We start from the raw sequence: 17,738 nt of genomic DNA, 5'->3' as shown, positions 1-17,738 counted from the left end.
TTGCCAAAGCCTCAGCATCTTGACCAGCTGGGTCAGTGTGACTAGAAAACGGAAGCCAGCTGGAGTTGTGAACATTAAAATCACCAAGGAAAATTACCCCATTGTTAGGAAAGTGGAACTGGAGAAAGTCAAGTTGCAAAGAGAGGAAGTCAAAGAGCTCCAAGTGATTAGCGGAATTGGGAGAACTGTAGAGAGAAAAGATGAATTTGTGACACAATGAGGTAGAGAGATTTTAAGCAAGAGAAGATCGAAAAGAGGAGATTCCAAATTACCAGGTTTCTGACAGGGAATATCGGAATGGACATATGCACAAGTAGCACCTTTGAGACGAAAGGAATCATACAGTAAATAGTTGGGAAACTGAGATGAGCGGTAGTTGAATCAACCGATAACAGATTCTGTCAGAAAAAGTACATGGGGTTTGGTAGACTGCAAATGGAAATGGACATCGTTGAGATTTGAATTGAGACCACGTATATTTGTGAAATGAACTAGGAAGTGTTTGGGAGGTCTAGATCTTTTTGCCGATAAGCTTACTCTATTAGTTTGACAATTCACAGTGTATTTAATAGCAAGAAAAAGTGGGGTGGGGGACATGCTGTATGAAGTAATGAAATTTTTGGATATGGCATACACATGGTAAGAATATACTGAGGTCCTTGACATAATGTGATCTTGACAATGCCCCCCCCCCCCCGAATACACACTACTCGGACTCCATCCAGTCACTATCTGGCAGAGTAGAGGTTGCAAGATTATACACTAGCTGATCTGGAAGCCTCCTAGAGAGTTACCAATAGGTTCGGTCCAGTGTACTAACTAGCAGCCGGCCTGCGAACACCGTTTTAGAGCTGTACTCTCGAAATGTAAGGAATATTGGATCTCACCATCATTCATCATAACCTCAAAAGTCATCAATCATACTGCCTGATGGAAGAGATAGGGAAGGGTTGACTGGAGCTCAAGAGACTAAACATGGGTTGCACCACTTCAAGCTGCCAATAAGCAAAGTGGTGGTGTTGCACCGGTTGATGAGGGTCATCTACCACCTAGTATTGCCTGGTAACACAGAGGGACAGCATTCCTCCATGTGGTGTGGGTGCCACACCTTGACCCCTGCTTACGTTGGTTCACACCTGGGTGGTCACCTACTGTGTGCATGTGCATGGAAGTTATACCCAGTATTACTAACAGTTCCACCATCATGAAGGTGCAAGTAGAAGATTTGGCTGTCAGAAACCATCCGGACTTTGCCGAAATTGGGTCCACTTGACTTGAATGTCACCCGAATAATAGTTTTTAAGTCGAACATGCATGTTTTTTCACATAATCACAATCCACTGATTCATTCAGCTATTACTATAATTAAATTGGAATCTAATTATAAAATTCTCCAAAATGAAGCTTTAATTATTGAATGGTTTTGTCGACACACATCATTGAACGTATTAGACAAAAAACACTCCCAATCAACCTCTCCCCTATTTGGGACTTGGCACAAATAAAGTTCCCACGTGCATTGAATTGCATCTTGGGTAATAGCTCTTCTTATTAATAACGTTAACGTTAGCCTTTTCACAAAGCTAACTGAAGATGAATATCGAAAGTTGACCGTGCACAACTATTGGCTTTTCATTAATAATTAATCTATTCAAGGTTATTCCCACCTTTATGATTTTAATTGTGAAATGGAATGTACATTCCCTTTCTTATGCGCATATTTTAATGAGTTTAATTAATTTTATGTTTTAATTTTTTAAAATTTAAATTGAACCACAACTTCAGTAATGGTTTAGTACAACTAAGTCTCTCATTCTTATTAACTATGTGTCTTCTATAATCTCATCACATCCAAGTGAATTTGTCGAGAGGTGTGCTGAAAATTAAGTGGTGCTACTTTAATATATTTAGTCATTATAACACAGCACATAAGGAGTCCTTAAATTTAAAGAGTTAGTGGTTTTTGTAAGGTTATTTTGTTTTTTTATTTGGTTGTTTGTAAATTTTTCCAGATGCATATTACTAAACTTTGTTCTTAAGAACTGTATTAAGTAAAAAATGCCAACATTAAATGCGTGTTGGAAAAATGTATGGTCATCCAGGAAATATGGTAGAACCAGCAGAAAATGGAATCAGTGTGATAGTACAACTTGCTGAGTCGATAAGAGGGAGAAGATTTTGATGATATGACTACTGAAGACATTCAATTACTGGCAGAAAATGAGGCTTGCAAAGCAGATTTGGCAGAAATTTCATCGGAGGTAAACCAAATCAATACTGAGGTTGTTATTTGTTTTTAGGAGCATTAGCAACTAAGACCATATTGCTCCGGGGATATGCGGTGGTCATTCCCTGACCTTTCCCGCATCCTCCGTATTTGGTGGTTCACAGGCTCGAACCCCGGTCTAATCAAGAAGCATCTGCTAAGCACTGCTGCTCCTGCCCACCTGGCTACAGAGGCGCCACCAATACTGAGGATAACAGTGCAGATGAAAATTCTGAAGTTACAAATTTTACACTAAAAAGCATATGGGAAGGCATAAACTTAGCCGAGCAATTAGAATCTTATTTTTTGAATGCAGATCAATCGACTAAAAGGAGTACAAAGTTCAAAAGGGAACTTCAAAAATGCTTAGCTACATACCATGAAATTTACAAAGATCTGCATTCTTGTTCTTATTTCATTGTGCTTAGCAGCAATGAAGAAGAAAATTAAATGAATGTACATTATCTGACATATATGTATCACGGTTTGTAAGACATTTCTTCAGGTATCATTATTTTTTAATATAAATTAAGTTTCTGATAGTTATCAAAAAATGGTATATTTTTCTTAGCTTTTGGAATGTAGCCTCCCTTTTTGTACTGGTTCTTAATCCCATATAACACGGTTTCGAAATACACAAGATTTTATAGGAACCTAAATATCATGTTATACGAGGGTTACCTGTATATGTGTCAATTACCTTGAAAGTATCACATATAGGGAGGTTGAAAATACCAAAAGGGGGGGCCCCCTATTAAATTTTTGTGTTCATATTAGAGAGTTATTGTATGTTACACAATCTCTCCACAATGTTGATTATACAGAGGTCGTCTAACACAATTTCTAACACTTCTGGTTGTAATCCAAACCTGAGTGTACACAACAAGAGGTGTCTGTTAAGTGAGATTTCATTATATTTCTTGTCTTTTTGGATTTACACAGTTCTTTTTCTTCTTACATACAGTAAGAAGACCTGCCATACAGCAAATGAAATGATGGCCACGTTACAGGAATTTTTCGGAGATCGCTTGATCTCTCAAAAAAACTTGTGGTCCCCAAGAGCTCCAGATTTTGTTTCTTTGGGGACAATTAAACGGTGAACTGTTTCACAAAAATCCTCATACTCTTGACGAATTGAAGGCTAACATTGAAAAAGAGATTGCAAACATAACTGAGCAAACATTACGTAAGGTGGCTGCAAATGTCACGAAAAGAGTACAAACCAGCATCCAGATGAGTGGAAACCATTTCCAACACTTGTTGTAAAGGTTGTGTAATTTCTTTCCGTTGTAAAGATGAAAGTACAGTCAGTCCTCGTATAGCACGATAGTTGTGTTCCTAGAAACCCTCGTGCAATGCAAAATCGTGTAATATAAACAACAGGCCCAATGGGAAAAATAGGGTTAGGTGCCGACAACCCAAGATTGAACACACATTTGTAGCGAAAACATTACCAAATACAATAAATAATCGTAATAAAATACCTAAGTATTTTATTACAATTATTTATTATTATACGTAATACGTAAGCAAACTTGTTTTTTGTTTGATTTTCTATCCAAACAAATGACAGCCATTCCATCTCTTCCAATTCTTTGTGTCTTAATCTAATGGATTTTAATTACACTTTGAGTTGTTCCTGCTATGAAAGTTGTTTTTATTTTCTCTGCAATCTTTGTAATTCTCGGCGTTGCCTCATTTAGGTCTGTAGCACGTGCAATATCACATGGTCTTTCATTTTGCTCAAAGCGTTTCATATTTTTTCTCTATCCACAGAGGTGGACTGGCCATTAGCCTTACCGGGGAAACCCTGGTGGGCTGGAGGCCGGTGTGATTTTGGCCATAAACCATAGTATGAGGCCACTATAAATTTTTCCCGATAAGAACATTTGACCCAGTCTGCCTCTGTTTATCGATATCGCTTTTGTTTTTCTCTGTGAATCTGCAGTGTCTTCACTAGGACGCTTCCTTTTCACACCTTTTAAGTATTTTACTCATTTTTAGGGAATAAAGCACAATTACAAAAGGAGGAGGCACGCTTGATACACATAAACAAAGCTGCGCGCGTGTAGCAACTGAATAAACAACACTGTAAAGGCAGAGATACACTATTATCACCTCACATTTTACTAAAGCACATTTCTAGGGGTTACTACCATAAAACAATAAAAACAATTTCCAGTTGCCTTTCTGCTAATGGAATCTGTTATAAACTGGTAGTAAACTCGATCTAATTGCATTTGCGATTATACCGATAGCTGGAATTGTGTTGCTTTTTACGTTATTATGGTGAAATGTGTTTCCCCTTCACTGATATAAAAAACAAATACATTTTCAGAATCTCCTCTTCATTCCTATCGTGTTGCGTTCAGCTGGGGTGATTCCGCGTTCGACTGTATTTTCTTGTAAACATAAAGGCGAATAGTGCATAAGCGAATTCGTGTAGTGTAAACACATGTTATACGAGGACTGACTGTATGTGAAATTTATTTTTCTTTTGTGTGATTTGTTAAAATTCCTATAATATGGTTGTGTCCGTTACGAAACACCCTGTATATTCATATGTTTTAAACGTATACTGTTCACCAATTTTATTCTAAAATTTAAGCATATATCAGTTCACTTACGTAGTTTAGTATTAGTGAAGAAAGCTGACATATCTGAGCTAGAAACCTAATTCAAAATGAACTGTAAAATTCTACATTCCATTTGTTAGTTTATGAACATAACACTAATATTACAGTAAACTAATACTATGGCATGCATTAAAAGTAAAAGAATAATAATTAACTTAATAAGTTAGCACTTACCTGGTTGTTGCTTGTTATCCAAAACTACTGTACAAATTGGAGCAGAATGGTACTAATGGTAAGCTGCTATAACGGATAAAAGGATGGTTGAGTGGTAGAAGACAGAGGGTGGTAATCAATGGGTGCTGCTCTTCGTGGACTAATGTTATTAGTGGAGTCGCACAGGGTTCGGTGTTAGGTCCACTGTTGTTTTGTATATTTATCAATGATATTGATGAAGGTATATCAGGCTTAGTGTCGAAGTTTGCAGATGATACAAAGGTTGACAGGGTTGTTAATGACAGTAATGGCAGTGTGCCACTGCAACAGGATCTAGAAAATTTTGGCAGATGGGCTGAGAAGTGGCAACTGAAGTTTAACTCTGCATAGGGTAGAAGTAACCCCAGAGAAACATATCAACTGTGTGGTACTAAACTTAAGGTGGTAGAAAATGAAAAAGACCTGAGAGTAATTGTGCAGTCAGATATGAAGCTTTCTGAGCAATGCAGACAGGTTGCCAGGGCAGGTCATGGGGTTTTGTCAATGATATACAGGAATTTTGCTAGCAGGGAAAAGGAGGTGATTGTCCCTCTGTATAAGGCAATGGTCAGGTTACGCCATGAGTACTGCGTACAGGTCTGGAGGCCTAATTTTAGGAAGGATGTAGATTTGCTTGAGCGTACAGAGCGTACTCTGTGTGTACAGAGAAGGGCAACAAGGTTGGGGAGGGAATAAAGGGATCCTCTTACCAAGAGAGGCTTAAGTTCTGCAAATTGCAGCGGCTGGAGACTAGGCACCTGCGAGGTGATCCGATTGAGGTATATAAGGCCTTGAATGGTTTGAGCACGCTGAATTCTGATGGGATTCTTCCACTTGTTCAGATTACCAACCTGAGGGGGCATAAATTCAAATTGAGAAAAGACAGCTGTAGAACAGATGTGCGAAAATTTGTCTTTAGCTAGCGGGTGGTTTGTTGCTGGAACAAACTTTCATCTGTTGTTGTGGAAGTTGATAGGTTAAATAAATTTAAGGAGGAACTGGACAAACATTCAGAGGGAATTGTTTTGTAAATTTTTTTTTTTTTTTTTGGTTGATGCTGCATAAGCTCATACACTTGCTTTCTTGCATTACATGCCACTACTACTACTACTACTACTACTACTTTGCTAATATAATGAATTAATTTTTATACTTGTATCCTTTGGTGGCTGTATTTTTCACTGCTTGTGTAGCACTGAAGTGAAAACAAAATGATCATCTGTAATCATAGAAGTCAAAAAGACATGTGACTGCTGTACATATGACGTGCATTTATAATGCTATCATTTAAAGTTGAAAATACTTGTTTTGCTTAATTTGTTTGCAGTTAAGATAGTTAATGAAGAGACAGTTAAATGTAGAAAGAAGAGAGGTAATGTTGAAATTATAAGGTTGAATTTATGGTGTATTTGCTGCAAAGCTTTCTAATGTTGGGACAATGGAATGTACTATTTTCCTCTTTTTTTTGTGTCAGTTAGTTTATTTATTTAATGAGAATTACCCTGGTCTTAGTAGTTTGTATATTTTCTTAGCTCATGTGATTTGCAAAAATGTTTGTTTTAATGGCTTACATTTTTAACTGCTAAAGGTATGTTTATACAAACTAAACAGAAAGGCACATTTACACATTACCCATGAATAATAGTAGAGTTGAAGAAATTACAGAACTTTGGTAAACCATTTCAGTTTCATTTAAAAATGAGCAGGATTCATTTAAAAGTCACAATTTAAAAAATATAAATAAGACAAACTTCATGCATTAATTTTCTCAAAAATAATAAAAAAAAAAAGTGTAGAGTGGATGAAGTGTAGAGTGGACAAGCTAAGAGAACAAAAAAAAAAAAAAAAAAAAAAAAAACCAAGATTTTTGGACTCAAATTGAATGAAGGAATATGCAAAATGCAAATACATCCATTAGCTTCTATAAGGACCCCAAATGGAAAGAGGGAAAAATATGATACTGTGTTTCAGGTGTTTACAGCCTAACAATTAATTAAACTATTAATGACTGATGATATATTAATGAATCCTTATGTGCTGTGATGTAATAACTAGATCATAGGTATAGCTTAGCTTAACACTGTTAATGTTAATGATTTTAACTCTGATTACAATATAATAATCTGGAAATTGAAAACTGAAAATAAAAGTCAAAAAATGCAGAACACTTACATTCATTTCCAGTTCTTCATCATCTAACCATATTTCAAACTCTTTAACCCAATTCAGAACTGTGTTATAAGGACATATTATTAAGGCAGTACGTAAATGTTTGGCTGAATGCTCATTCTTCAATGCTGTATATAGATAAACAACAACTTGAAGAGTTTTACCTAATCCCATGCAGTGAGCTAAGATGCAACCAGAACCAGTAGTTGTTTCAAGTTGTTTTAGAGACTCAACAGTACATTCCCACATGAATTTTACTCCTAGGAAGGTAAATGAAAGGATTATTAATTCTCGAAATTACTTGTAAGAGAAAAAAAAAATTAAAAATATAAATATTGGAACAGCCAAATGATTAAAAAAAAATGGACTTTTTCTGGGAAAAACAAAAAAAACCTCATATTTTCCCTATCACCAAAAAGTAAACACCAAATTCTGCTCTGAACTATACCAAACTTCCCATTTCAAACCCTTAGAAGGTAAACTTTTATATTAATGATCCCTTGTTCTTGTCCCTCCTACAAGTGAAAAAAATATCTCCTCATTAATTTTATTTATTTCCTTTAGGGTCTGACCACATCCCAAACACAAGGCATATCTGAAAAGACCTATGGCATTGTAGCAATAAACTTATTTCAAAAAAAGAAATACTCAATGGTTATTAAGAAACTATTGTTCATCAACTATCCTGATCATGGATATAAATAGTAAAGTGTGGTAATTTCTATTATACCAGCATAAGCTGTCAGTTTTAAATTTTTTATATGTTAAACTAAAATTGAAATAACTTGAAAGCAAATAATATTTATTTGTGCTGATAACTGGTTTAAAATTGTAACACCTATACAATAGAATCCCAGTTATACGAAACTAACTGGGACTGATGATGGCAGTCAATTTTAAGTGCACTCTATCTACAGTATAAATGGCAAAGCATGAGAAAATTATTAACAAAAAATGTAAAGCAATAGGCATTTATGATTTGCACATTATGTACTGTACATGCTTATAGTTTTAAAATAATTGCATTTTTTTTTTCTGTTTTAAATAGTTAATCTTTCTTTCCACTGCAAGATTCTGCATTTTCTTTCAAATATGTAATCAATTTGGATTCAATTCTTCTCATGATTCAGCCAAATTGGTAATGATTTTAAAAGCATTTAAACACCTCATTATCTGTTGGTTCTTGAAGTAGGTGTTCATCAAAATGTCTCCTTTCTTTTAAAATTTTTTCCCAACTGGACAAGCTACAGTTATCACAAAGTTTATACCCTGTCTCTAATTTTGTGTATTGCTGTTAAGCTGTTAAAATGTTCAAAGATATTTGTTACAGAGTTCATCAAACTGTACAGAGAATAGTGACCCTGTTATGAAAAGTTAAATTGAAGGAATAGAAATAAAAATTTAAAGAACAAGACATATCAGAAAAACTAGGATGTTTGATGTGTTTGGAAAAAAAACAAAGCAAGTTTGTTAAATTATCCATGCCACTCCACCACGATAGTGATGTGTAAAAATTCTGCTGAGTGAAAAAAAAACAAACAATCTATTTCATAAATTTTTATATGCAGTGGTGAATTTTGGCCTATTTTCTTTTACAGTGAAGTTTTCATGCACTCTATTGGAGTGGCAGGTATTAAATTGAAGTGACATGAATGAAATTTACTCTTCCTTGCGTCATTCACAATGCTTAAATGGAAACATGATTTTATTATATTCACGTGATAGCTTTGTTTCTTGCACATAAACATATTTATCTTTAAGTGAAATTGGGGGAAAAAATTGAAAAAAATTTCTAGTAATTGAAATAGCAGTAGAATTCCGGTTATCCGGAATAATTTGAAAGGCTGATTTTTCTTCTTTTTTTATTTGAGACAAATGTTTATTATGCTATAAGAGTATTCTGTCTGTTCTTTTTTTAAGTCATATATTTGGTGAAATGTTGGATTAGGACTGATCGGTTTTCTCGGAAACCATGAGTGATAAGAGTTTAGTCATTGCATCTGTGAACCCAATTTTCCATGACATATTTTGTTCTCTTCATTTCATATTATGTTTAGTTAAGCTCAAGATTCGGTTAGAATAATACTGGAACAAAACTGTGCAATTTATTATTTTTTATTTTAAAATATCAATGAAAAGAAACAGCACTGAAATAGGCAGAAAACAAGGAAGAATGCGATATAATCAAATTGATATCATTAAGGATTTTGAGAGATTTAGCAGCAAAAAAAATAGGTCACAACAAACGAAAAAAGAACAACTGAATATTTTAAAAAATTACTTTAAATTTTTTTTGCATAAAATTTGCAGTAAAATTCCTATTCAAATATACATACATATGTAAATGTGTGAATTTTTATAAATAAGTCATTATTATTTATTTAATTAAATAAATTCATTTTTTTCATGCTATTTAAAGTCTTTTTCTTTTAACTTAATACATTATAACAGAATTTATTTAATTTTGTCTTACGTTCAATTATCTGGAAGAGGTTCGACATTAATTGTTCCAGATAACAGATGGTTTACTGTATATTTTTTTGTAATAAAAAACATGTTTACAAAGGGTACTAGGAAAGTTTTGCAATATGACGCAACAATGAATCACAGGAAGCTGCTTGTTGCTGCATGTTGAGACATGTTCATACGTGCATAGTAGCCGCCGCACCAAGTCGATGGGCTCAGTTATTCATTAGTAGTGAGAGTGTAAAGTGCTTGCGATGGCATCGTGGTCACGAAATGAGATAAGGACAGTTTTGCGGTATAATTTCGTGCGTGGTTTAACCATAGACCAGTGCTTAGAAGAATTGACTCTTGCACTAGATGATGATTGTCCACATCGTACAACGATATTCAGGTGGTATAGAGAATTCCAAAGGGGAAATTTCACTCTGGAGGATTCTGAGAGGCCGGGAAGGCCACGAACGTCAGTTATGGAGGAAAACGTTACTGCTGTGAGGAAAATGCTTGACGAAAACAGGCGAGTGACCTACCAACAGATAGAGGATACTTTGGGCCTAGATGCACCAGCAATTCATTCGATTCTGCAAGATCATTTGCACGTGAAGAAACTTTGTTCTCTCTGGGTGCCGCATCAACTGACTGAAGAGCAGATGACACGACGTGTGACTTGGTGCCGGGAGATGTTAAAAAAGTGGTACGTGAACAACATCGTGACAGGTGATGAGACTTGGCTGTACTATTACGATCTGCCGACCAAGGCTCAAAACAAAGTTTGGGTCTTTCATGATGACGACACACCCGTAATTGTCAGAAAATCCCGATCTGTAAAGAAGAAAATGATAGCTGTATTTTTCAAATCGAGTGGAATTGTGGAACGTGTCGTTTTGGACACGCAGAAGACAGTCATAAGTGGTATACTGAACAATGCCTGCCTAAAGTCATTGGATCTATGAAGAACCTGCTTCCAAAGTCAAGAAAGGACACCTGGTACCTCCATCACGAAAATGCTCCAGCTCACCGCGCCAAAGCCTGCACCAAATATTTGACCACGACAGGACTGAAACTTCTCGAGCACCCTCCCTACAGTCCAGACCTTGCTCCCTGCGACTTTGCCCTGTTCCCGCATGTGAAAATGAAGCTAAAAGGGAGGCGGTTTTCCAGTGATGAGGACCTTCTACGGGCTTGGGACAACGAGTGTGCTTTACTCCCTAGTGAAACTTGGCAGAACTGGTTTAAAGATTGGTTTTGGAGGATGGAGAGGTGTATTGAATGTAGAGGAAATTACTTTGAAAAAATTAAATAAACAAAGCTGTATTGCAAAACTTTCCTAGTATCCTTTGTATATTAGCATTAGTAGAGGTATATGATGCAAGAAAGCAAGCTTATACAGCATCAGCCAAAAAAAAAAAAAAAAATCTCTACCCATTTCACCCATCCATTCTCTCCAAATGTTTGTCTAGTTCTGCCATTAGTATTGTAGTTCTTAATCTGAGCAAGAGGAAGAATCCCATCAGCATTCAGCTTGCTGAAGCCATTCAAGGCCTTATACACCCCAATCAGATCACCTCACAGGTGCCTACCCTCCAGGTGCTGCAATATGCAGAACTTAGGCCTTTCTTGGTAAGAGCACCCCTTTGCTCCCCTCACCAATCTTGGTGCCCTTCTTTGTACTTCTTCTAGCAACTCTACATCCTTCCTAAAATGAGGCCTCCAGACCTGTACACAGTACTCTAGGTGTGGCCTGACCATTGCCTTGTTTAACAGGATAATCACCTCCCTGTCCCAGCTAGCAAAATTCCTATATATCATTGACAAGAGTCCATGACCTGCCTTGACAGCCTGTCTGCAGTGCCCAGCAAACTTCATATTTGGTTATTGCTACCCATATGCAGTACTTTGCATTTGTCAATGTTAAACTTCAGTTGCCATTTTTCAGCCAATCTGCCCAAATTTTCTAGATCCTGTTGTAGTAGCATACTGTCATTACTTTTGTTAACAACCCTGACAAACTTTGTATCATCTGCAAACTTGGACATTAAACCCAATATACCTTCATTGATAAATATACAAAACAACAATGGACCCAACAACCCTGGAGAACTGCACTAAAAACATTTGTCCACGAAGAGCAGTGTCCATGGATTACCAATCTCCCTTGTCTCCCACTCAACCAACCCTCTATCCATTATGGCAACTTACCCTTAATGCCATATCTCTTCAATTTGTACAGCAGTCTTCAATGTGCAACAGTATCAAAAGCTTTCCTGAAATCTAAGTATTTGATATCAAAATTATTTTTGGCATTCAGTTCCTTTGTGACCACATCATAGTATCCAATCAAATTGGTCAAACAAGACCTTCCTTTAATTGCAGTCTTGTCTATATGATCCTGCAATGCTTCTTTAACCAGTGATTCCATTATTTTCCCCAGAACACAAGTTAAACTAACAGTCTATAGTTACTTGGGTCACCTTTTGAACCCCCCCTCCCCCTTTGTGAATTGGTGATACACTTGCACACCTCCAATCCATGGGGACCTCCCCCGAGTCCAAGGAAGCTCTCATCATTATGGCTAAGGGTTTACTTACTTCCTTTGCTGCCTCCATTAATATACCTGGATAGATCCCTTCTACCCCAAGTGTCTTTTTTATGTTTAAGTTCAACAATTGCTCCTCCACTTTGCTCTCAGTTATTACAAGATCATTTAGCTCCCTGTTAGAGTTTGATAAACTTCTGGCACTCCCCTCATTGAATAACTCTTCATGTGTGAATGTAGATGCAAAATACTCATTCAGTTTATCAGCTACCTGAGCATGATTATCAATACTCAACCCATCTATGTTAAGTGGTCCAATCTGATTCATCCCTTTCCTTCTACAGTTTACATAAGTAAAGAACTCTTTGTGCTCTTTTTCTTTGTGTCCTTTGCCAAAGATTTCTCGTAATTTGCCCGCCTAACCTCCTTTTTGACTTGGTTACAGACCAGCTTATATCTAACAGAGGCTTCTGTGTCACCTGTTAATTTATATGTATCCCATGCATTTTTCATCTCTGCCACATGTCTAATTAGTTCAAATGACATCCATTTAGGCCTAAATCTTGAACAATATTCCTCAGTTGGTATGAAAAGCCTAGTAGCTTCCAAGATTAATTCTTTGAACGTTTCCCATTTTGAATTTGCTGGTGGTAACATAATCAGTTGGTCCCACCGTATAGAATTTAAATACTGGCTCAGACCAACGTGGTCAAATTTAAAACCGGGATTTATTCAAAGAGGTAACTACCATCAAGGGTAAAGGGAAGCCTTTACCCTTGATGGTAGTTACCTCTTTGAATAAATCCCGCTTCAGCACACTGTGATCACTGCCACCTAGTGGTTCCTTTATCTGCAGGTTCATAATGCATGAAGAATCACTACTCATAATCAGATCAAGAATATTACTCCCTCTAGTTGCCTACTGAGCATGCTGCTGTAGAAAATCATCATCCAATAAATTCACAAAAGTCTAGTGTGGGAGTAACCAACCCACAAATTCCAGTCAATCTCTGTAAAATTAAAATCACCCAATATAAGACATTCTGATTTACTGGCCCACTCTTATTTCTCTGCACAACTGCTCATTATACTCATGAGATTCATTAGGCCTATAAAATACATCTACTCTCATTTTTTCCTTTCCCAGTGCTTATGTCACACCAAATAAATTCAATATTGCATTGTCCACCAACATCAATTCGATTCACTTCCTTAGATTTTATGTGTTTCTTAACTAGCAGCATAACTCCTCCCTTCCTGTCTTGTCCATTCTTTCTGTACAGATTGTACTCCCAAAATTCCAATTCTGCACTGCTTATGTCTGTGTGACACCACATCTCTGATATCCCAACAATATCTGTCTTTGATGTCTTGACTAGCACTTCAAGCTCATCAAGTTTATTAACTATACTCATAGAATTGGTGTACATGCAAGTATACATGCACCTGTTTCTACTCTTAGTTACCCTAACACAGCCCATATATTTACTTGTTCACTAACTCCCAACAGTCCTTGAAATCCCAATTACCTTGCTTTTCAGGCTGCTATTCAATTGCATTTCAATAAAAGCAGTGCAAGAATCACTTTCACCTCTGCCAGCAGCTACTGTTAATCTATTAGTCTGTGTATTCCCGCCCAAATGCTAGCAGTTTTCTGACCCACCTAACTCTGCCTCAACAGCATCAGGAAATATTCTTGCACCCTTTCTATTTAAGTGAACCCCATCCCTGTAGGAGCAGTCTCTCCTGTTAACACGCACAGACCAAGCTAGGAAAAATTTTACTCCTTGAGCCTTGCACAATCTCTCCAGGGCCGAATTGATCAACAATTCTCTCATCATATACTCCCTGTTATCGTGGCTGGGCAGAATTGGAGACACTTTCAAATTCAACCTTAACTCACAGCTTTTTTTCAGCATTGATCTTACTTGTTATTTCAGCACTGACCTGTACTTGTTAAGTAATTAGGCTGGTCTCCTACTCTTAACATCATTAGTGCCAAAGTGTACAAAAACATTGCCCTTTGTGCTCTTAAAAGATGATATCTGCTCTACAATATCATCAACCGTTGCTCCTGGCAGACAAACTTAGAAATACTGTTCATGGTTGAAGTCTAAATGGATGTCAGATGAATTAATAAGGCTCGTGGCAGAGAAGAAAAATGTATGGGATGCATATAAATTATCAAGTGACACAGAAGCCTATGGCAGATATAAGCTTGTCTGTAATCAAGACACAAAGGAGGTTTCGAAGGTGAAGGCAGATTACAAGAAATCTTTGGCAAAGAATGCAAAGAAAAACAGAAAAAAGTTCTTTACTTATGTAAACTGTAGAAGGAAAGAGATGAATCAGATTGGACAACTTAACATTCTTGGTACAAGTCTGCAGTAACCAAAGTTTGAATTAAAACCAAAGAAAGCTAAAGCCTATTATAGCCCTTGGTTGCATACAAGAAACCAAGGGCTATGATAGGAGGTTTTAGTTTTTGTGATAAATAGGCTTTATATGTTAAATAAAAGATGGTTTTAACTTCAAATCTCAAGTGGCATTGTTCACAGTTGATTGTCAGTTGATTCTTAGAAGACTTATGACCTAGGAAGCTCTTCTCTTCCTTTCTGATGAGTTCTGTTGAGCATCTTCTTCCAGAACAGCTCTATTTTTCTGATGCTGAAGACTTATTCAATAATTTTTGCAAACTCGATGCTCACTGACTCATAAACAAAAGAATGTTTCAATAAAGCCCAAGAGGGAAGAATAAAAACAGTAATAGTAACGGAGGCATGTGATGCAAGAAAGGAAACATAGGAGCTTATGTACCTTCAACCAAAAAAAAAAATTTCACACGCCCATTCCCTCTAAAAGTTTGTCCACTTACTCCTTGAATTTATTTAAGCTATCAACTTACACAACGACAGATGGAAGTTTGTTCCAGTAAATAACCATCCGCTGGCTAAAGGAAATTTCCGCATATCTATTCTGCAACTGTCTTTCCTCAATTTGAATTTATGCCCAAGGTTTGTAATCTGAGCAAGAGGAAGAATCCCATCAGCATTGAGCCTGCTCAAAGCATTCAAGGCCTTATACACTTCAATCAGATCACCTCATAGGTGCCTAGTCCCCAGATGCTGCAATTTGTAGAAATTAAACTTCTTGCAGTACTTCTTGGTAAGAGGACCCCTTCATTGCCCTCACCAATCTTGTTGCCCTTCTCTGTACTCATTCTAGCAACTCTACATCGTTTCTAAAATGAGGCATCCAGACCTGCATGCAATACTCAAGGCATAGCCCGATCACTGCCTTATACAAAAGGATAATGGTGTTCGCAGGCTGGACGCTAGTTAGTACACCAGACCGAACCTATTGGTAACTCTCTAGGAGGCTTCCGGATCAGCTAGTGTATAATCTTGCTACCTCTACTCTGCCAGATAGTGACTGGAGGGAGTCCGAGTAGTGAGTATGCGGGCAGCATTGTCGAGGCCACGTTATGTCAAGGATCTGGGTATATTCTTACCACGTGTACGCCATATCCAAAAATTTCATTACTTCATACAGCATGTCCCACCCACTTTTTCTTACTATTGAATACACCATGAATTGTCAAAATAATAGAGCAAGCTTATCCGCAAAAAGATCTAAACCTCCAAAGGACTTCCTAATTCATTTCACAAATATACGTGATCTCAATTCTAATCTCAACGATGTCCATTTCCACTTGCAGTCTGCCAAACCCCATGTACTTTTTCTGACAGAATCTCAGTTATCGGTTGATTCAACTACTGCTCATCTCAAATGCTCAAATTATTCGCTGTATGATTCATTTCGCCTCAAAGGTGGTACTTGTGCATATGTCCGTTCTGATATTCCCTGTCAGAGACTTGGCAATTTGGAATCTCCTCTCTTTGATCTTCTCTGTCTTAAAATATCTCTACCTCATTGTGTCAAATTCATCTGTTTTCTCTACTGTTTTTCCAACTCCACTAATCACTTGGAGCTCTTTGACTTTCTCTCTTTGCAACTTGACTTTCTCCAGTCCAACTTTCCTAACAGTGAGGTAATTTTCCTTGGTGATTTTAATGTTCACAACTCCAGCTGGCTTCTGTTTTCTAGTCACACCGACCCAGCAGGTCGAGATGCTCAGTCTTTTGCAATTACTAATGACCTAGCACAGATTGTCCATTTACCTACAAGAATACCGGACAATCCTAATCATACAGCCAATATGCTATCTTTTTCTCACAAACAACCCTTCTAAGCACACGGTCGAAGTGAGAGGTCCTTTAGGCACTTCAGATCACAACTTGGTGATTCTCTCTTCTCCAATGGAACGTTTATCTCATGGCTATTCCCAACCTCGTGTTGTTTGGCATTACAAGAATGCAAAATGGGATGACCTGTGAGACTTCTTTTCTTCTTTTCCTTGGTCGGATTACTGTTTCAAAACTTCTGATGTCAACGTTTGCTCAGATCGTGTCAGTGAAATTATTCTTGCAGGAATGGAATCCTTTATCCCACACTCCACTTTAAAGTGTCGTCCTTTATCTAAACCTTGGTTTTCCAATAAATGTGCTAAGGCTGTCCAAGAGAAGAATGTTGCATATTGTAATTGGCTTGTTTCTAATTCTTCAGTTTCATTTTTTGCCTACACCAAAGCTCGCAACAATTGTAAAGCAGTTATTAATCAGTCCAAACTAGAGTTTGAACAGGTTAAGAGTAGAAAACTTGCTTCTTGCCCTAATGGTAGCCGAGCATTCTGGTCTCTTGCCAAAGCTATTGGCTGCAACTTTTGCCCATCTCTGCTCCCACCTCTGTCCAAACCAGATGGTTCTGTTGTCACTTCAGCCAAGGATAAAGCTGACCTGCTAGCATCCCATTTTTCTTCCAGCTCATGTATTAATGATCTTGGAAAAACACCTCCCACCATTCCCAACACACTCCATTCAGTGCCTCCTGTGGTCTTCCGTGAAAAGGATATCAGAAGGATTTTGATGAATCTTGATGCTAAAAAAGCTCCAGGTCCTGATGGTATTTCTCCACTTGTTCTCGAAACCTGTGCTCCTGAACTTAATCCTATTCTTTGCCGCCTTTTTTCACTTTCTTATTTCAAAGGTGCTTTTCCTTCTGCTTGGAAATTTGCTCATATCCAGCCAGTTCCTAAAAAGGGTGACAAATCCCTCCCATCCAATTATCGTCCCATTGCAATTACTTCTACTCTTTCTAAAGTAATGGAGAAATTAATTAACCGCCAACTCTTAAACTACCTAGAAACCTTCTATGTGATCAACGATCGCCAATATGGATTCTGTCAGTGCCGATCCACTGGTGATATTCTGGCTTATGTTACACATTTATGCGCTAATTCAATGGAAAGGTTCGGTGAAACACAAGTAGTTGCTCTTGACATCTCAAAGGCTTTTGATCGTGTTTGGCATAAAGGTCTTCTAAACAAGCTTCCATCTTATGGTTTGGCAACTGTTTT

General features: G+C 37.2%; 1 protein-coding gene across 3 annotated transcripts in view; it reads right to left on the bottom strand.

Annotated features, from left to right (window-relative positions):
* Positions 1 to 17,738, bottom strand: part of XNP (ATRX chromatin remodeler XNP) — a 664,672-nt gene that overhangs the window by 390,902 nt on the left and 256,032 nt on the right. For all 3 annotated transcript variants that reach the window (XM_090383634.1, XM_090383636.1, XM_090383635.1), the window contains exon 13: positions 7,267 to 7,523. In XM_090383634.1, the coding sequence (XP_090239760.1) occupies positions 7,267 to 7,523 (257 nt within the window). The remainder of the gene's footprint in view (positions 1 to 7,266; positions 7,524 to 17,738) is intronic.

The sequence above is a fragment of the Mastigoproctus giganteus genome, chromosome 10 (genome assembly GCF_048544385.1).
Source record: "Mastigoproctus giganteus isolate SK-2022 chromosome 10, ASM4854438v1, whole genome shotgun sequence".
NCBI lineage: Eukaryota > Metazoa > Arthropoda > Arachnida > Uropygi > Thelyphonidae > Mastigoproctus > Mastigoproctus giganteus.
Note: the sequence above shows the minus strand (reverse complement) of the source record. Positions and strands in the feature narration are given on the sequence as shown.